The following is a 22502-nucleotide window of genomic DNA, read 5'->3' as shown; positions in this document are numbered from 1 at the left end:
CCGCTATTTTTACAGTGGGTCGCTCCGGTGGCCCTAATGTGACTTCCCGAATCGGATCGGATTACCCGCATCGGTCTGTAGAGGTTACATCCTTCTTTGGTAAAATGAGTTTTTATTCTCTTTTTTTACAACAGTTTCTTGCTCAAAAATTTGATTAAATAGTTTATTCTTTTTTAAGTGCAATTGTTTCGTTTTTATTTTATTTATTTATTTTTAAATCAGAAGTACCAGACTAAGGTGATAAACTTACATCTATGATCCTCCAGGTGATAAAAATTTTACATATCACTGATGTGTATCATTTTCATGATATGATTGATATGCTAGTTGGATGTGGGTATAAAAAAGGAACCACATTATTTGGATATGGTTATGATTTCCGGCAAAGCAATAGTTAACTCATTTTCAACTGCTATATATTTGGTGGTTGAGGTTGAGACTTTCAATTATATATTTCACTCTGTATCTGATCTGTTTAAGTATTGACCATCCCTTAAAATTATGTGAAATTCCTTTATTTTAGTCCGCACAAATATCATTTTCATAGATGTATGTTAAATGGTTGTCAGGATTGACAAGTTAATGGATGGTCTTAAAGTTAAGTTGGAAACTGCATACAAGGCTTCTGGAGGCAGAAAAGTTAATATAATCTCACATTCGATGGGAGGACTACTGGTGATGTGTTTCATATCACTTCATAATGAAGTATGCAGTTTTCTTTTCTTGTCAGTAATTGAAAATTTGACAATCATTTATAAATTAAATATTACCCGTTGAAGTTGATATTATTCAGTGAAGGACTTCTTGCATTCCGTTTGTTTGATAGAAGTGATAAACTATTTTTTATTGGCAGGTATTTTCCAAGTATGTAAATAAATGGATTACCATTGCATGCCCGTTTCAAGGTAAGTTTGTGAGTTATGGGATAAGTATTATCTTATAGTTTGTTTAATTTAATTTCTAATCGTGAATGTAGATAAGGTAGATTGGTTTAAGTAAAGCACCACTTCCTAGTTTAAGTAAAATACTATTTCTCACCTCTTTATATAGTTTGACGCTACTGTGTAAAATCTGCTGTGAAAAATCAGTTTGTAATTTTTGTGAATAAAATTACTTCTACAGAAACCTATTTTTTTACTTTCTATATGCTATCAGTCTAAGTTATCGATCTTAATTCAAAAACCTTTCTGTCAATGGCGTTCTCGGCTTCTTCCAAGGCGATTCGGGGGCCTTTCGTCCATACTTCCAGTCCAACCCTAATCGATGCATCACCAGCATTGATCACTTGTCACCGTCTGAATAACAATAATTATACTGCCTGGTCCCAGTCTGTCTGACTGTATCTCACCGGCCGACGTAAACAGCAGCATCTTTTAGAGATGATGCCTATTCCGGATGTCACTGATCCTGACTACACCAATTGGCTCAGCAACAACACCATGATCATGCCCTATCTAATAAACTCGATGATCCCTGAGGTGGAGGAAAATTTTCTGCTATACTGGTGAAATTTCAAGTGCTGCGAAGGAAACATTCGAATTTGGAAAATTCTGCTGAGTTGTTTGTAATTGAATGTCAGATTAATAATCTCAAACAGGAAGGTATGAGTGTTACCCAATATTTAAGTCTGTTATTTCGTTTTTGGCAGCAACTTGATTTGTTTGAGTCGCATAATTGGCGGTGTGGAGATGATTCTACGCTGTTCAAACAGCTTGTTGAAAAGCGACGTATTTTTCAATTCTTTTCCACATCAATAGAGAACTTGATGAAGCTAAGGGGTGAATATTAAGTGTGAACCCCCTTCCTTTGTTACGGGAGGTTTTCTCTGAGGTTTCGAGGGAGGAGGGTAGGCTTACTCTAATGCTTCCCGATATGATGGCTACGGATGGATCGGCACTGCTTACCCAATTTAAGTGTAGTTCCTTACCAAAGAAAGATAAACCATGGTGCGAACACTATAAGAAGATGGGCATGTAAATGACAATTGTTGGCAGTTACATGGAAAACCGACATATTGGAAAACCGACAAGTGGAGGAATTACGGTCGTTGTTTGGCCAATTGAATTTGGGTTTTGATTCCAGGAGTTTCTCTCCTGCAGGTTGAGCTCTTCTTGCTAATTTGGCTAACAAAAACGACTCTACTACATGGATTGTGGATTTCAGAGCAAGTGATCATAAGACAAGTGATCTTCGGCTTTTTCAAACTTTTCAGACAATACAATATGTTTCTCACATCCGAACGGTGTATCATTCTCTTTCAAATATTGCAGGCAGTGGTTCGGTTCGGATAAATTCGAGCATCATTTTAAAATCTGTTCTTTATGTCCCTAATCTTGTTTGCAACCAAACTGGAACAAACTGTTTAATGTGTGAATTTCAATATTCGAGCTCGAGGAAGGTGATTGTCAGTGCTAAACTTTGTGGGAGACTTTACCTTCTTGACAAAAGTTTTTCCGTTCCACATCAAGTTTGTTCCAATTTGGTTAAACCTTCTACCGTTATTATGTTATTACACTTTAGATTAGGGTATACTAGTTTCTTTTACCTTGCCAAGTTTTCTTCCAAATTGTTTGTTAATAAAAGGCTGAAACATTTCTTTTGTGATATTTGTCATCTTGTCAAACAAACAAAGAGTATATCATCCTTCTCATACAAATCGTCTAAACCATTTGCTCTTATTTATAGTGACATTTGGGGTTTATCCAGGGTAGCAAGTTTTAATGGGTATCGATGGCTTCTCTCCTTTGTTGATCACTCTCGTATGACATGGACTTTCCTTTTGAAAACAAAATCCAAAACTAGTGATATTTTCAAACTATTCCACAACATGGTTGTAACCCAATTTGAGACTTCTATTCAAGTTCTTCATTCTGATAATGGTAGGGAATATTTCACCAACATTTTGGGTTCTTTCTTTCAAGGAAAAGGCATATTACTTCGTGTGTTAATACCCCACAACAAAATGAGATTGTCGATCGAAAAAATCGACACCTTCTTGAATTTACCATGTCTCTTCGTTTTTCTACACATGTTCCTTCATATTTTTTTGGGGTGAGGCTCTTTTAACTACAAGCTACTTGATTAATCGAATGCCGAGTAAACCTTTACGGTTCCAATGTCCTAGAGATGTTTTTCTTCAGAGTTTTCCTCTCTTTCATCCCTTGACTTCTTTATCTCTCCGAGTCTTTGGTTGTTATGTGTTTGTCCACAATGATAACAAGTTCATATCTAAGTTAAGACCCTCAAGCATTTAAGTGTGTTTTCCTTGGGTATTCTTCTACTCAAAAGGGCTACAAATGTTATTGTCCTCGCACCAAGAAATATTTTGTCTCCATGGATGTCTCTTTCTTAAAAAAAACCATATTTTCCCAAATCTAAAATTAGTGGTAGTCATCATCAAGTGAAGAATTTCAGAATTTTGATTTTGTCCCTATGTCAAAGCCATCACAACATTTTTTATTTAATCAACCAACCGAACCAGCTGAACCAACCTTGCCCTGAACCAACCTTGTCAGCTGAACCAACCTTGTCAGTTGAATCATTAGTTGTGCCGCACCATCTATCCAGCATAACTAATCTTCCCCCAAACCATTCAAACACAGGTTCTCCTTGCATTTTTCCTTGTTGCAAGACACTTGTTTATAAAGAAGACAAAGACAAACCACCAAAGTTCCCATACAAAGTGAGCACTGCCAAGAGCTGGAACCAAGCCTGAATGCCTCAGAATCTAAAGAGGGTAATCAATGTTTTTCGAATGAATTGAATGTCTCAGTTGATACTAGTAATTTGTAAATTTCTCAAAGGAAAGGAGTAAGAAGATGCACAAATTATCCAATTAATTAAATTTTGCATATGGGAAACTAATGCATTGTTATGGAAATTTTATAGCCAACGTGGATAGTATTGTTCCGAATATAGTGGAAGAAGCTTTGAAAGACCCTAAGTGGAGAAAAGCGATTTAAGAAAAACTTCTGACACTGAAAAATAATAACACTTGGGTTATAGTTGATCTTCCTAAAGACAAAAGACCTGTCAGTTGTAAATGGGTATTCACTGTGAAGTACAAGGCAGATTGTAGTATTGAAATGTATAAGGCGACTCCGCCTCACCACTGAACTCAACACCTTATCGCGACCAAAACCCGAGGTTCTAGTGTCGAGCATCGGTGAACAATTTAGATCTCACCATGGAATCCTAACCCCCATCTCAGCCCAGCCAACTTCGAGGGTTCGCTTCAACAGACGCGGTGGTTGCTTCCTCCGTGAGGCCTTCTACTGCTCCTCATTTGTCGTCTAGGTTTTCACAACTCTCTCTTGATCAATATATCTGTGGTACAGCTGGTGATTTTCCTCTGGATTCTGCCAAGGATTTAGAAGGAGAGTGAAGGATCTTAAAGCAATAGTGGCATATTTGAATAAGCGGGTAAAGGAATTAAAAATGAAGGAGAAGCAGTACCACGAGGCAGGTCCTTCAAGACCTCTAGATCTGCGGTGCAACCACTTTAACTTACTCCTGTAAGGACAAATGTGAAATTGAGAAAGATAAGGAGAGGACAAAGGTTCGGAAATGGCACATACGAGTTTTCACTAGACGCATGCTGGCCGGATTGAGGCAGTATGATAACTTCCCTTTTCCCTCGCATGCTGCCATGAACGATGTACTGGCAACCTTGGCATGTGAGGCTGGTTGGACAGTTGAGGCTGACGACACTACTTATAGACACTCTCCTACGCCCCAAAATCAGCAAAATTTGGGAACATATTTAGCGAGGTCAGGTGAAAGTCCACTTTCAACCAATCCTTTGAATAAGTGCTCACAAGGAGAGAAACATGGGAACAAAAAGCTTTCTTTAGTACAGGCAACACCAGCTCTTTCTGTCGCTGATGTTGATCATGATGGAACCAAGGAGATCAATTCGAAAGGGTATTCTAATGAAAACTTTTCTGAAGTTGTGGGAAGGAGAAGAAATGGGTTTCATAATTGGCGGAAGGAAGGCCAACCAAATATCGGTAATGGGTTCAGAAGTGGTTGTTACACATTTTTTATCGAAAACCTTCCAGAGAAGATCCATTGGAAGAGACTTGGATCTATATTTAAAACACATGGTCAAGTTATTGATGCCTTTATTTCAATAAAAAAAAACTCGAATGGGGTTCGCTTTGGGTTTATTCGCTATGCTACAATTGAAGAAGCAAGGACAACGATTTTTAAGATGAATGATAATCATATTTACGGCAGCAAAATTAGAGTCTCTTTGGCTAATTATAAACCCCGACAGTCTAACTGGCCAAAGTCCTCGACAGTTGTTCAACGTAAGTCTGGGATGGAAGATTTCCCGAGGATTAAACACTGTGAAGTTGAGGGTGTTGTGGACGAAGATAAACTTCAAGTGTTAACCAACTGTCTTGTGGGGTGGTACTTTATCAAAATTGGTAATCTTGTTAACCAAATACAAGCCAAATGACTATCTGGTTTCACGCTAATGAGAGCTACTGGAAATGTAGTTCTAATGGTTTTTGAAGACTCTGATTCGTTGAGAAGCGTGACAGATGATAAGTTAGAGACTCTTGCAGAATGGTTTTCCAGAGTGGAAATTTGGTCAGAGAGCCTTGTGGTGGAGTGCAAGCATGTGTGGTTAGTTTGCGAAGGTATTCATTTTCACGCTTGGAATTGGGATACCTTTAAAAACATTGCAACTAAGTGGGGCAAGTTAATAGCAATTGACAACAGATGTGAGTTCCCTTCGTCTTTGTTCGGGCTAAAATTCAATTACTCACAAATGCTAAAGGGAGAATTGATGAGTTGTTGGAGTTGAAGGTCGGGGATAATTTATTAAAAATCTTATTGCATGAAGTTGATCCTTCCTTGAAACCCAACTCTTGGGTCCCTGAAGATTGCGATACTTCTTTAGAACTTGTTCCTCCAATTGGATCGTGACTGTTCGGCAGTTGTTTTCAGAGGCTTTTTTAGTTTATGGTTGTAATTGCTGGTTTTTATTTTGCTATGTTATCTTACATCTTGAGGTGTATTTTAGCAATAGGGTTATTGTCTTAGGGGCTTTTTGTTTGAAGATGTAAGATTTTTAGGTGATACGGTTTGTAATGGTGTATATTCCTGTATAAGGGTTCGGTGTTACCACATATACTTAGTCTTCTATTTAATAAAATATGAGGCACTCTTTTATTCCTTCCAATGTTCGACATACTTCTAAGTATGTGGAAGAATACGAATGGGGTTTTTAATGAGACCTCAAACTTCTATAAAAAAAAAGGTATAAGGCAAGGCTGGTTACAAAAGGGTCCACTCAATCATATGAAGTGGACTATCAAGAAACATTTGCTCCTATAGCAAAGTTAAACATTGTAAGAGTGCAACTATTATTAGCGGTTAATGAGGAGTGGATGCTTCATCAATTAGACATAAAAAATGCCTTCTTAAACGGGAACTTGGAAGAGGAAGTGTATATGCAAGTGCCACTGGGAGTAAATGCAAAGAGCCAACATGTGTGCAAGTTACTAAAGTCGTTGTACGGTCTTAAACAATCTCCTCGGTCCTGGTTCGATAGATTGACAAAGGTAATTATTCAAGATTGGTACAAACAATACCAATCGATCACACCCTTTTGTGAGAATTGCATCCAACAAGAAAAATACAATTTTAATTGTCTACGTGGATGATATCATAATAACCAGTTAGTGGAAATAGAAAGATTGAAGAAGCTAATAGCTAGGGAATTTGAGACTAAAGACTTGGTATGTTGCTATACTTCTTGAGTATGGAGGTTGCAAGATCGAAAGAAGGGATAGTCATTAATTAGAGAAAATACATTCTTGATCTTCTTTCGGAAACAAGAATGGAAGGATGAAAACCGACGAAAACTCCCTTGGAAGCAAATTTGAAACTAAGAAGGGAAAAATGGGTTGTCCAGTGAACAAAGAGCAATATCAACAACTAGTAGGGAAGTTAATTTATCTTTCAATTACTAGGCCGGATTTAGCTTTCCTGTAAGGATAGTAAGTCAATATATGAATGACCCAAGAGAAGAACATTTAGAGGCAGTCAATCGAATTCTGAGATATTTGAAAATGACACGGGACATGGATAAATTTTTCGCAAAAATTAGGGGGAGTATAAGTTATGGGATAAGGGTTACTTTTGATGAAATTACTAATAGTCATTTTTTGGTGTATATTACCGGGAATGTCATTACCTCCCTTTCCTTAAGTATTGTTGGATTACCAGTGTTTTGGACTAAAATGCCCTTAATTTTTTTTTCAAAAATATTCTTCTCTCATTAAATAATAAAAATTCTACGAAAGTTAAATTACAAATTTATCCTTAAACTATTTTAGATTTATAAAAAAATTCTACAATTAAAATTTTATATGAAGTTCAGGGGTTAAAATAAAATTTTACCCTTTCATTACACCTTTTTATATTTTCAATTTTGTAAAAAAAATATATAAATTTTATGAATTTAAATTTTTTAAAGAAAATATATAAATATTTTTCAACTTATTAAAAAAAACAAATATATAATAAGGACAATTTGGTCAAATATACATTCCAATAAGCTTTTATTCCTTTAACCAAACACGGTAATCTTACATTCCTGCTAAGCCAACCAAACACAAAATACAACATTCTCAGTAATCTTATTCCCTGGTAATCTTACATTCCCACTGGTAATCTTACATTCCGTGAACCAAACGCACCCTAAATGTATTAGAGGTGGATGCCAATCCTTAGTTCTCGCTCATCTTTGTAGTTGGTCAGATCTATAATCAAGTTAAGTTGCTTATTATTCTGTTTGTGTGGTAGAAGCTGTTGTGCATGCTTAGGGATTTCTTTGCATTAATAAATTAAGTTGAGGATGTGCATATTTGTGAAGGTAATAATAGAGTGATCTATTGATAAACCATCAATCTTTTAGTTCTCGTCACGAGGGTTCAATTGTTGACAAACTTATGTACCAAAGTTATGGTCATATTTCCTAAGAGTTCAGTGTCTGTCTTAAAGAATAACAAATATATAGGCTAAATCTTATGATTGATAAATATTGTAGTTAATGTAGGATATTACTTTACATATTATAAGACCTTTAAACTTGTGTATATACTTATAATGTTGATAAATAAAATACAAGAAAGCATTCTTTTCCTAGTACTTTACATGGCATCATATGTCCTAAGTACTTTTAGGGTTTTTTTCGTTGTTCATGACAATAGTTTTTTTGAATTGTTTTGGGTGAGAATTTACAGTCGAATTTCAAAAGGCAAGTTTCTCTTTTGACATTGCTAACCCAAGGAGGTCTGTGGTTCACTTATTGATCAAATTTTAGATTCTGGTGGTCAAAATCCCATTGTGTGAGCCACACGCACTGCTAAAGGATCTTGTAACCACGCACTGACACATGAGAGGATTTGGGAGAGTTTCCCAACGTCGTTTTATTCCTTCGATGTCGGCAACTTATACCAACGTGGTTCTTGCTTGGTGTTGATTTCTCATTTTGGTATTGTTTGGTTACATATTTCATGGAGATGCTGCCCCTTTTTGGATACATGTTTGGTCTTAGTAAGGTTAGTGGTTTTGTACCGTTTAACTGCTAGATTTGAGTTGTTCTAGTCTAGTTTCGTGATTGTTTGGTTATAGCATCTTTTGTTGGTGCTTTGCTCTTTTTGCTTCTGTTGTGTTAACATTAAAGGCCGTTAGAACTGGACTCCATCTCTTTTCCTTGAATGACTGGAGCGATAAGGGAAGGTTGATTCTAGAAAGTGACTGTAGGAATATAGAATGGGTTAAGGATCCTTCGGAGTTTCCTTTATCCTATGAATCCTTTGGTAAGGAAATTGTTTCTGTGGTTAGAAGAGATGAGATTATTATTCGGCTTGTTAAAAGAAGTGCAAATTGGGAGGCGGATGAGTTAGCTAGAAAGGGGATTGGTTAATTCTAGGAAAGTTTGTGGTTGTAATTAGTTTTGTCTGGATGTGTTTGTGTTGTGTTATGTTTTCTAGCTTGTAATCTGGGGTTCTTTACAACCACTCCATTAATAATACTTGAGGTACTTTTTTCCCCCTTTCTCTTTTTTCCGCGAAACCTATTCAGTTCTGGCAATTATGATGGAGGTTTTTAACGAGATCTCCAATTATTATAAAAAAATATGTTCTCTTATAATTTTTCTAAGTATTTCTGGCATCTCTATAGAGTTTGTTATGCCATCTGCGGATTATAAGTTGTTACAATTGTAAATATTAGAGTTTATTTGTAATTAGTGATAGAGATATGATCTTATCTTTTATGAACAGAAGATAAGGTTTGTATTTTAAATAACTCCTAGTTGTAGTGAAACTCTTGTATTCTAAGTCTGTAAATAGACTATGTAATTTATCATTTGAGATATATAAAAATACTCACTATTCTCGTGAGTTTCCACATGGTATCAGTCTAGGGATCGATCTTTTTATCATGATCGATGGTGCTTCCTCTTGAAACTTATGGCGATAACTTATCGGCAGATTCCCTTCAAACTGTCGATGATTTCTCATAACTCTCTGGTGTCGTAGTAATTTTCCATCGTTTCGTCAGCCACAATTATCTTTCGTGGTCTCAATCAGTCAAGATTTTCCTTACTAGTTGGGGGAAAATTGGCTATATCACTGGCGAAATTCCGAAACCTTCCTCATTTGTTTATTAATAAAAAACCGCATTTGTTTAATTGTCATGTTTGTCCTCTTGCTAAGTAAACGAAATCCTCTTATCTCCCATCTACTTATAAACCGTTGCACCTGTTTGCTTTAATCCATAGTGACATTTAGAGACCCTCTAGAGTGAAAAATATTAATGGGTGTCAATGGTTTGTATCCTTCATTCATTATCATAGTCGAACAACATGAACTTACCTAATGAGAGATAAATCTGAAACTCTGTCTATTTTTGGAAGGTTCTATTCTATGGTTGAAATTAAAATATTTCAGTCTGATAATGGGGGAAAGTTCTTTTCTAATGCTTTGGGTGCATTCTTTGCGAAAAAAGGCATTGTTCAGATTAGTTTTTGTGTGGATACACCACAACAGAATGGAATTGCATAACGCAAAAATCGACATTTATTGGAGGTGACTAGATCCTTGTTAATTTTTGGGAATATGCCAAAATATTTGTGGGTAGAGGCCTTATTAACTGTTGCTTATTTATGAATTGTCTACCTAGTAAGGTTATTCATTTTCGAACACCGAGAGATGTTTTCTTAGAGTGTTTTCCTTCTTTTAAACCACTTTCTTCTATTTTACCTCTTCAGACCTTTGGTTCCACTATTTTTGTTAAGAATATAGATCCTTTTAAGACTAAATTGGATCCTCGGGATCTCAAGTGTGTTTTTGTGGGTTATTCTTCACTTAAAAAGGGTACAAGTGTTACTACCCTCCTACTAATTTTTTTTTGTTTCCTTGGATGTTACCTTCTTTGAACAAGATCCTTATTATTCCAAGGTTGCAATTTAGGGGAGACTTGGACGGAATTTCAACCTCGGCAGGTACATCTATTCCATTTTTTCTTGTATACCTTCAGATGTTTTGCCAACTGCGTCCCCTAAACATACCCTTGTTCATTCTCCTACTCCCATTACTACTCATTTACCAACACCGTCCCTTTTTCATCTCTTAAACAATAAAGACTCCTAAACAGCTTAGAGTTTATACTAGACGAAAACATATCATTCCTGGGGCCATCCTGGAGCCATTTTGCAATCTACTACTTCTCGAGAGTTAGATTTCAGTCCAGATGCCTTAGAAGATATAGTGGCAAGGAAACTTCTCTTGGTTTGTTGAATATAGACGATATACCTATTGCAAAAAGAAAGGAAGTTAGACAATGTACTAAATATCCTATTTAGAAGTATGTTGCTTATGCTAACTTAATGCCTTCATTTAGAGCTTTTACAGCCTGTATTAATAAGGAGGAAATTCCGAAAACCTTTGAAGTTGCCTTGAAAGATCCTAAGTGGAAGAGAGTTGTTGAGGAGGAAATTCAAGCACTTGAGAAGAATGACACTTGGACTGTTACTGATTTACCCCATGGCAAGAAATCGGTTGGCAGTAAGTGAGTTTTTCGTGATTAAGTATAATTTTGATGGTAGTATACAGAGGTACAAAGCCAGACTTGTAGCTAAGGGTTTTACACAAACCTATGGCATTGACTACAAGGAGACTTTTGCACCAGTAGCAAAATTGAATATTGTTAGAGTGCTCTTGAGTCTTGCGGTTAACAGAGATTGGAGTCTTCACCAACTTGACATAAAGAACGCTCTTTTGAATGGCAAATTAGAAGAAGTCTACATGAAGATGCCACCTGGAATGCAGTCAAAACTAGGAGGTAATAAGGTTTGTAAACTTGAAAAATCATTGATGGTTTAAAGCAGTCTCCAAGGGCCTAGTTTGACAGGTTCACCAAGGTCCTTATAGAGAATGGGTGCAAGCAGTGTCAAGCAGATCACGCTTTGTTCGTTAAGATTAATTCTAACAAGAAAAAGGTTATTCTCATTGTCTATGTTGATGACATTGTAGTGGCAGGAGATGATGAAGATGGAATTAATCAGTTGAAGAGGTTATTGAACAAAGTTTTTGAAACAAAGGACATAGAGAAACTGAGGTATTTCCTAGGCATGGAGGTTGCTCGATCAAGTAAAGGTTTGGTTATAAACCAAAGGAAGTATGTGCTCGACCTACTCTCAGAAGCTGGTATGGTAGGATGTAAGCCTACTGACACTCCTATGGAAGCTGGCTTAAAGCTTCAAGGCGAAGAAATAGGGGCCAGAGTTGATAATAAGAAGTTTCAGAGGTTGGTTGGAAAACTCTTTTACTTATCCCTAATCAAACCTGACATCTCTTTTCCTGTAAATGTGATCAGTCAGATAATGGCTGATCCGAGAGGACATATAGAAGTTGCTAATCGAATTCTAAACTACCTTAAAGGTACACCAGGACACGGGTTGTTCTTCAAGAAAACTGGTGATAGAACTGTAAAAATATTTACAGATTCCAGTTGGGCCAGTGAGGTTACGGAAATAAGGTCACGAGTGGATATTGCTCATTCGTATGGGGCAACTTAGTTCCTAGATAAGTAAGAAACGAATGTAGTTTCTAGAAGCAGTAATGAGGCAGAGTATAGAGCCTTAGCATTGGGAATATGTGAAGGCATGTGGTTGCTACGACTACTAAAGAAGTTAAACATAAAGTATGAAGGAAACTTAGAACTCTTCAGTGATAATCAATTAACTATTTAAATTGAAAAAAGCCCCGTCCATCATGATCATACTAAGCATGTGAAAATCGACACACTTATTGCAGAAAATGTGAATTGTGGGATAGTAAACTTGACTTATGTCCCTACAGAGGAACAACTAGTAGATGTTCTCACTAAAGCTCTATCCAAACAAGTTTTCCAGAAGTTTCTATCCAAGCTGGGTTTATACAATGTATATACTCCAGCTTGAGGGGGAGTGTAAGTTATTACAATTGTAAATATTAGAGTTTATTTGTAATTAGTGATAGATATAGGTTCTTATCTTTTAATAACAGAAGATAAGGTTTATATTTTAAATAACTCCTAGTTGTAGTGAAACTCTTGTAACCTAAGTCTTTAAATAGACTATGTAATTCATCATTTGAGATATATAAAACTCACTATTCTCGTGAGTTTCCACACGGATTAGTATGTCAAATTAATTCAACTTCAAAAAATAATGAAACATCCATCTGATCCTACAATTGTTCTTATTGAGTCGTGTAAACCTAATACATGTATTGTTTCCATCTCTTCAAAATGGATCATTGATTTTGGTGCTACAGATCATAGGACAAGTAATCCTAGTTTACTTTTCAATTTTCATCTATATCAGTTTATTACCTCTGTTACTGTAGCAATGGGTTAACATCCAGTGTTATTGGGTCTGAAAACGCTCCATTTAATTCATCCCTTCATTTATTATTTGTTTCGAGTCTATCATAACTATTGTTTTTTATAGAAGTAGGAGGCCTCATTAAAAACCTCTCTCTTAGTTGGCTCTTGAAAAGAGACAACTAGCGGAAGGAGGAAAAGACTACCTCAGTTTATTGATAAGTCAATAATTACATAAGATTACACCATTACACTTGTAGCAACCATAAACAACCAAACCCAATTAATACATGTAATGAAAAACTAAAACAGTCATCCAATCCCCTCCTTAGCTAATTTATCTGTCTCCCAATTACATCTCCTAGGAATCAGTCTAACAATAATCTCCCTAGCAGAAAGTAAGAACCCAATTTCCACGACCAAAGAACTGAAAAACGAAGGAGCAGAACACGACAACAAAATCCAGTCAACTGCAGATTTGCAATCACTCTCTATGATTGTTGCAAAGCATCTTTTTCCATTGTGTCTTTTTCATTAGCAAATTTCCACACCCATTTACCAAGCAACACTCGATTTGTCAAATTCAGATCTAAGACTCCCAATCCCCTATCTTCATAGGGTTGACACACCACTCTCCAATTCACCCAGTGAATACGTTTCTTTGTTGGTCCTTCCCCCAAAGAAATTTAGCCATCATAGAATTCAACTTCTGATTTACCTTGAACGGAATTCTGAAAATAGAAAGGAAAAAATCGGCAAGGAGGACAACACCAATTTCAACAACACCAATCTTCCCGCCATTGACAATGAATATGTTTTCCAACCAGCTAATCTCTTGTTAAACTTCTGGATGACCGGCTCCCAAAGAACCTCTGAATTTTTCTTTGCCCCTAACGGTAGACCAAGATAAACTATAGGAAAAGATCCCACCTCACAGCCAGCCTGAGTTGCCCATTCGTTTAAGATGCCATCTTCAATATTAATGCCATACAAATTACTCTCTGTTATTTAGAATGTGAGTAGGAGAATCTCGACAGAATAATATAAGATCATCTGCAAATTGTAAATGAGTAAGCTGGAAAGGATTATCAGGCCTACTAACAACAAACCTTTCAAATGGTCCAGGATCAAAAGCTTTAAGCAACATTAAATTAAGAAGTTCGCCAACTATATTAAAGAGAAGAAGGAAAAGACTACAACCTTGTCTCAACCCTTTACCCATCGGAAATTCGTCTGTTGGACTTCCATTCACTAGAACTGAGATTGAAGCAGAAGATAGACAATACTCGATCCATGAAATCCATCTCTCACCAAAACCCATGACATTCAATAATCTCAAAAGAATCGGCCATTCCACCGAATCATATGCTCTGCAAAAATCAACTTTGAATACGACCCCATTCCTCCCTTGTTTCCTCCAATTATCTATGCCTTCATTTGCAAGGAATGCATAGTCTAACAGTTGTCTACCAGGAATAAAGGCAAACTGTGAAGGGCTTACTATGTCTTTAGTAACTGAAACAAGTCTTTTCGATAAAACTTTGAAATAATTTTATATAAACTCCCAACAAGGCTTATTGGTCTGAAATATTCAATGTATTCCGAATTTAGTTTTTTTGGGCTTAAAGTTATGAAAGAATGATTGACCCCATGTTGCCATTTCCTTCCACAAACTTCATTATTAGTACATTAAGTGAAGGCCAAAATTTCTTGAAAAATCCCATAGTATAACCATCAGGACTGGAGCTTCAGTATTGTTCGAATAAAAAATTGCTTCCCACACTTCCTGTTATGAAAATTTAACCTCAAAAGAAGCCTTTTGCTCAGCTGACAATTTCGTAAAGTTAAGATTAATGTCATCAACCTCCAGCGTTGCTTTTGAATTATAATTTTTCCTGAAAAAATCCAAGACATATGCCCTAATTTGTTCTTGATATAAAATTTCCTCACCAGCCACCTTCAAAGCCGAAATTGCATTAATTCTTTTCCTGTTAAGGGAACATGAGTGAAAGAACCTTGCATTTCTATCACCATCTTTTATCCATTTCTCTCTTGACTTCTGGAACCAAATACTTTCATCCAACCTGTGCAATTTCCATAACTCAGTCCTCGATTACAACAACTGGTCCCATTCTTGTGAAGAAATCCCACAACCTTGTAACTTCACTTCCAAATTATTTATTTTGCCTTCCAATTCTGAAATAGATTCTGATATCACCACTGGATTTCTACTGGGCCACCTCCTGATTACATTTTTAGTTCCTTGTAGTATGCTAAACAATCCTCTTCGATCGTTTTCCTTCTTCAATTCATACATTGACTATGGAATCTATACAAAAAAGAAGAGGCAGTGTGATTACAGAAATCACATGTTAAGTGGTGCTTGGAGGGCGATTGCAACATTAGATTTTTCCATATGTGTGCAGCAAACAGAGAAAGGGTTAATGCTATTAAAACGCTGAAAGTGGGGGGACAGTTAACGTCGGATCCTGATGAGATTAAATCAAATGTGGTTAATTATTTCAAAGAAGCTTTCAATAAGAAGCCTACAGTGGAGGTGGAGGCGATGGCGTTTAATTTCTCCAATATTTCAATGGATCAGAATTCATTTTTGGAGAGACCCTTCTCAGTGGAAGAAGTTTGGGATGCAATATCGTCGTCAGATAGTAACAAGGCTTCGGGACCAGACGGATTAATAATGGGGTTCTTCAAAAAGTTTTGGCCGGAATTAAAATAGGACAACATGAAGTTTTTTTTTGTAATTTCTTTGATGGGAAAAGTTGGGATAAATGGGTAAATTATTCATTCATTACCTTAATCCCGAAAAAATCGAGTTCGGAAAATGTCGAGGATTTTAGACCAATAAGCCTTGTGGGTGGATTTTATAAGATTTTTTCAAAGGTGTTATCCAGAAGATTAAGACAATGTATGGATGTAGTCGTTGGCCCTTCCCAATTTGCTTTCATTATGGGTTGGCAAATCATTAATTGTTCCTTTATTGCGAATGAGGGGATCGACTATTGCATGAGGAAAGGTCTTCAAGGAGTAGCGTTTAAGGTTGACTTTAGAAGAGCGTATGATTCAATCGATTGGAATTTGCTATTGAAATTAGTGGATTGCATGGGGTTTGGTTAGAGATGGAGATCTTGTATGAAACTGTGTTTCTACGGCTTCCATTTAGGTGTTGGTGAATGGTTCTCCTTCAGATGAATTTCGGATTGTGAGGGGCCTTCGTTAGGGTTGCTCTCTTTCCCCGCTCCTTTTCAATTTGGTTGCCGAACTTTTGAGCTTAATGTTGTCGAAAGTTGTGAGGTTAGGCTTTTTTAGAGGTTTCGAGATTAAGAGTCCGGAAGATTCTTTTGAGCTTTCCCATCTTCAATTCGCAGATGATTTGTTATTTTTTTGCAATGCGTCTATTGGGGAATTGAAGAATGTGAGAAAGGTGCTTCTGTTTTTTGAGTTGATATCAGGGTTGAAGATTAATCTTTCAAAGAGCAAGTTATTCGGTATCAACGTGAATGACGGGATTATTTTTGAGTGGGCTGTTGTAATAGGGTGCACAGTGAGTTCTTTCCCAACGGACTACTTGGGGCTTCCTCTTGGGCCGAAGAAAAACTCGTTTTCTCTATGGGATCTAATTATTCAAAAGTTCTACAAAAAATTGATCGGGTAGAAGTTTGTCTCCCTATCTATCGCTGATAGAGTGGTGTTGATAAAGTCGGTCATTTTCTCCTTACCAATATACTTTATGTCCATTTTTAGATTACCAATGTGTGTTTTGAAAAGGCTCAATTCAATTATGGCAAGTTTTCTTTGGGGGGTCGAGTGTGAAAAACAAAATTCATTGGGTTAATTGGGATATGGCTTGCAAGCCTAAGGCGTTGGGAGGGATTGGGGTTCCAAATCTTGAGCTTATGAATATAGCTTTATTGGGAAAGTGGACTTGGAAGTTTGGCAACGAGAAAAACTCCTACTGGAAAAGGATAATTTGTTGCAAAAATAATATTGATCCGAATACTATAGGGGTGGATAGTTCGGCCTCTTACAAAGCTTCTTGGATATGGAAAGGGGTTGTGAAGAATTGTTGTTCGGATGACGGGTTTGGGGAGTGTTTGTAAAGTAACTTTATGCTAAAGGTGGGCAATGGGGACTCAATAAAATTCTGGCATGACGCTTGGCTGGATGAAGTTTCATTGAGGATACATTTCCTTGCTTGTTCACATTATCAATCAACATGGAGATCGCCGATTTCAGGAAAATTAATTCCTCAGGCTGTTTCTGGGATATTGCCATGAGGAGAAATCTTGTCGATTGGGAGTTGACGCAATGGAATGAGCTTATGGAATTGTTGTATAATTTAAATCCTTCGTCATCGATGGATGATAGTCTTGTATGGGCGGAAGAAGGCGATGGGAGGTTTTCAGTGAAATCTATTCTTAAAATTTTTCTTTAAAGCTTGGTCGATAGTTTTCCGTGGGAAAAAAATGTCTGGGCTGGTGCAAGTGATGCACAAGAAGGTTGCGGTCAAGGTTGAGCTAATAAAACGTGGGGCACAAGGTATAGGAGATCCATATTGTCCGTTTTGTGGGTTGGTTCAAGAAACGGTTTCTCACCTATTCTATTCTTGCAAAGTCTCTTGGGGGTTATGGGCTAGCTTTTTGTGCCGGTGGGAGGTTTCCTTTGCAATTCCGGAGTGCCCTGTAGCCTTATTTTCAGTTTGGTTTGATCTTGTGCCTCGCTCATGCGTTTGGGCTTTCATCCTAAGAGCTGTTTTGTGGTCAATTTGGAAAATGAGGAATAATATTATTTTTAATAATGGGAAATTAGATTGCGCTTTGCTATTTTTTCTCTCCAGGTACAGAGTAGCATCATGGTTTTCTTCAAAATTTCCAAAATTGATGGTCTCTTTCGATAGCCTTGTGGGGGATCTGGTGCTAGCTGATCGTGTTATGTTCGATGAAAAAATATCTCAAAAAGTAGTTAGTTGGTCTCCACCTCCTACTGGCGTTGTTAAAGTGAATGTAGATGGTGCTATGGACAGGTGGTGGTTGAAGGGCATCATTGGTGGGCTTATTAGAGATGAGAAAGGAGTGATGTTGGGTTCATTCTCAGAAAAAATGGGATATGGTCCTATTATGGCAAAATTGATGGCAGTAAGGAGAGGTTTGAATCTATTCTTGGGTTCGGGTTTGTCGGTGAATCAAAAGTTTATTTTGGAGTCTGATAGTGCGATGTCAGTGGAGTGGATGAAAAATCCAGCTAGCTCCACTCCAATGTTTCTATCCACTGTTAAAGATATTGCAGACATTGTGGCAATAAAGGGGTCATTGTTCATCATGTGGTGAGAGTAGCTAATTGTGAAGCGGATGAATTTGTCAAAATAGGGATTGGTTAAATGATGGGGAATTAATTGGGTTGTTGTTTCTATTATTGGTATATCGGGAAGATTTGGGAATGGTATATGTTTGTAACTGGTTGATTAACTTAAGAGGTAGTTTTTGTGTAGGGTATTAACATATACATCTAGGTATTGATGTTTTGTAATGTGTTGAGTGGGCTGCCATCGTTTTTGGGTGGTAGTGTATTCTTATTGTACTTGATTCTTATGCAATAAAATTTCTAAGGCACTCTTTTCCTCCTTCCAATGTCTATTGAGTCTTTGTTGCTTGACGATTATGAAGGGGGTTTTTAATGAGGCCTTCATTTTTATCAAAAAAAATTAATACATTGACTTTTCATCCAAAACATCAAATCCATCTTCCTCTAACATGTAGTTAAATAATCAAAAAGGTTTAGGGCCCTAGTTTTTGCATTCTGCATCTAACAACCGGTTATGGTCCGAGAGGGATTTAGGTAGAATTCTTTGAATAACTTTTGGAAAGCAATTTAAGAATCTACCATTGATTAAGAACTGATCAAGTCTTACCCAAGTAAGAGACTCTATTGTTACACCAAGTAAATCTACCTCCTACTAAAGGAAGATTCATAAGATTTAGTTGTTGAACCAAAGACCTAAACAGATCCATGGAATGCCAATTCTGAGTAACTCCATTTTTCTCATGTGGATCAAGATAAGCATTGAAATCACCCCGATGCAAACTTTCAGGTTTAAACTTTCTACAAAACACAATAGCTCTTTGAAAAACTCCGCTTTTCAGCCTTTACTAACGGACCATAAACATTTATTATAACACACTTAAAGTTTGCCGTCATGAACTTCCCTGATAATGCAATGAATCTACTCCGAATATGTTCACTCCTAACTTCAAATAAATTCTCATTCCACAAGCACAACAAGCCACCTGTAGACCCATCAGTTGGCTGAAAACTGCCACCTTTCAACAAATTACTCCCTAATTTCCTCCATAGCCCATTTTGACACTTATTAAGTTTTTTCTCCTGTAAGAGTAGTAAGATTGGTTTATTTCTATTGACAAGTCTCGCTACAGCTCGAACTTTTCCTCTTCTCCCCTGTAACACCCCAACCCGTATCCGACCCGGATACGAGTCTGAAGTGTCACATTGACTTTTCAAACATTTATTCGTATAAAATAATGAGTAATTTAAAAACTTTTCTAACATTTAACTTATTCAAAACGTTTACAAAATATATCAGAGTTCATACAATTTAAATCTTTAAACTACATGACAACTACACTCTATATACAATACATATATTTTCTGATCTGACATTTGGTAAGGAGAACTGACTTGTCTTGCTCCGTATTACTCTTTACTCTTCTCGAAACCTACGTGTGAAACAATCACACGCTAAGTCGTTGACTTAGTGAGGCAATAAATAAACATATAACAATAAATTCATGAATGTGCATTCATACCATTGAATCATGACATTTCAATATGCATGTATCTATTGCATGATAACAATATATAATCATGTCATACACACATGCAACATAACTTCTTGTATTACTTTCACTTTCATTTGTCTTTCAATTGCATTGCCCATGTATATTATTATCTTTATCAACATCATTATAATTCAGGGAACACATGTTATATCACCAAAAGTATATACATCACATATATTGTATTTGTTATTGTCTCTTTATTCGACCATGATACCTACGTGTAAATCACTTACTTTTGATAACCATTTATAAACTCATCGTATACATATCACATTCAGTATGTTTGTTTAATCTCTTTATTAGTCCATGTACACTAGTGAGAACTTAAGGTATGTGAGTACATTGAGGTTGTGCACACATAAGATGTCACCACAGCTCGATCAATGTCCCGAAGGACCTATCCAGATGTCATAAAGATCCTCGGTAACTATCCAGAGGTCATAAAGATCCTCGGCAACTAACCATAGGTTTCGAAGAACCTAGGTAAACTGTCCATATGTTCCTTAGAACATAGGTATACTGTCCATATGTCTCGAAAGACATAGGTAATTCTGTCCATATGTTCCGTAGAACATAGGTATACTGTCCATATGTCTCGAAAGACATAGGTAATTCTGTCCATATGTTCCGTAGAACATAGGTATACACTCGACTCCTGGCATGCCAACTATACCCCTAGCTCTCATATCACATAACATGGCCATTATCATTTAAAACATTTCATATCACTTGTTATTTCTCTTCTGTCACATACCACATGTATGTGTAACCATATATCTCATATCATATCACATGTATCACAAGTGCATGTATTCACGTAGATCGTTTCATATGACTTATATCATTTCTCATTTGTTCATGTAGCTCGCATGTCATATCATGTAACATATAACACATAACCATATAGGCTCACGGTTTTATCACCTATCATGTTATTTCACATATACACTTTTATATCGCATAAACTCATATATATCATTTCACCTATAATAACATATGACACATATACCCATAACTTCATATCACATACTTATATCAATTCACACTTAGTCACATGGGTCATTTCTCATAACATATATCACATCACATATGTTCATGGGTATATCCCATAGCATAGAAAATAACATATAAACTTATATATGTATTCATGTGTATACTTTCATTTAGCCTATATATCAATGTCATATAACTTATCTCATAACTTATTTGATATTCATATATATTCTCATCTTATAACTTATATTACCTATGCATATAACCTTATGACTTATTATCAAGTACTCAATTAATGTTCCTATATGGTTCCATCTTTATCATATAACCTATGAGCTATTCTTATATTACCTTATATCAACCATACTTTGTTTATCTCACTTTTCATATCATTCATTTATCACATATATGTCACTTTGCTTATAACACTTCTCTGGTTTTCATATGACATGTAAATCATTGTCATCTCTTGTTCTCATATAATTTCATATAGTCACTTATCACATAGTTTACATCCTATGATCATAGAATCATATCAATAACACATATACTCATGCACACATATAAATCATAACAAACACATACCTCTATGAATTCATGCATTTTACTATTGGAAATAGACTTATCATAAGTCTTATTTTCCATTTAACATCATATACTAAATAATGTGCACTCACCTTAGCTTTGCTTTGATTCGATTCTAATCCTTCAATTGATTCAGAATGGGATCACGTTCTATATCTACATAATCATATATAGATCTATATTAGTATTATAACTAATATACTCTAATGATTCACTCTTTAGATTAAGATAAATGCCAATTTCTTCTTTCAATAAGGGTATGCATCGATGCACTACTGATGCATCGGTGCATAAAATACATTCGATGTTGTATTATTATTGGGATGCATCGATGCATACCTTATGCATCGATGCACTAATTCCATTCGATGTTTCTATTTTAAAAGAGTGCATCGATGCACTACTTGTGCATCGATACACCTTCAAACAAATTTCTGGGTTTTAACCTTGATGCATCGATGCACAATGAATATGCATCGATGCACTCTGCCCAGAATCCTCTTTTTGAACCCGAAAATCATTCATTTTGGATTAAATCCTTCATGTTTCATCCCCTTTTTCATTCTTAACTCTAGTACACATACTAAAACAATCTATACTCATTTATTTCATCTTAAACCTCAAAATCCTATCTTCCATATGTAATTCAATAATTACATCAATTTTGCAACATGTTTCAAATCCAATTATATTACTTCATATCTCTTACTTAGATTGATGACAAGTCAAATCCAACTTTCAATTCTTATTATAAACTCTATTTCAAGATTTCATTCAAGAACCACTAATCTTTAATCTTCTCTATCTCCTTTATCTTTTGATTTTAGGACAACCTAAGCTTTCCATAATCTTAAGTATTACCTAAGGATCAAAACCCACTCTTAAAATCAACAAATCATCAACTAACAAGGAATCTTACCTTTGCCTTGGAGCTTTCACGGGAGGAAAAAGAAAATGAAGAAGAAAAGAGAAAGAGATTTCTGGAAAATCTCTCATCCTTATCCATATATATATCATTATTTAATTCATCTCTTAGTCAAATGACCCTTTTGCCCTTTAATACCTTTTATAATTACTAACATCTTTTAGGATTTATTTCCAGATAAATCATTGAACTAATACATTCTTCTACTTTAATCACCAAATTCTGAAACTTTATAA

The 22502-nt window shown here is 36.0% G+C and overlaps 1 protein-coding gene across 1 annotated transcript in view; it reads left to right on the top strand.

Annotated features, from left to right (window-relative positions):
- Nucleotides 1–22502, top strand: part of LOC120178968 (phospholipase A(1) LCAT3-like) — a 44554-nt gene that overhangs the window by 6372 nt on the left and 15680 nt on the right. Inside the window, exons 3-6 of the mRNA XM_039184714.1 lie at nt 89–99; nt 267–394; nt 570–705; nt 854–905. Coding sequence (XP_039040645.1) covers nt 89–99; nt 267–394; nt 570–705; nt 854–905 — 327 coding nt within the window. The remainder of the gene's footprint in view (nt 1–88; nt 100–266; nt 395–569; nt 706–853; nt 906–22502) is intronic.

Source organism: Hibiscus syriacus, unplaced genomic scaffold (genome assembly GCF_006381635.1).
Source record: "Hibiscus syriacus cultivar Baekdansim isolate YM2019G1 unplaced genomic scaffold, ASM638163v2 tig00003518_pilon, whole genome shotgun sequence".
Lineage (NCBI taxonomy): Eukaryota > Viridiplantae > Streptophyta > Magnoliopsida > Malvales > Malvaceae > Hibiscus > Hibiscus syriacus.
Note: the sequence above shows the minus strand (reverse complement) of the source record. Positions and strands in the feature narration are given on the sequence as shown.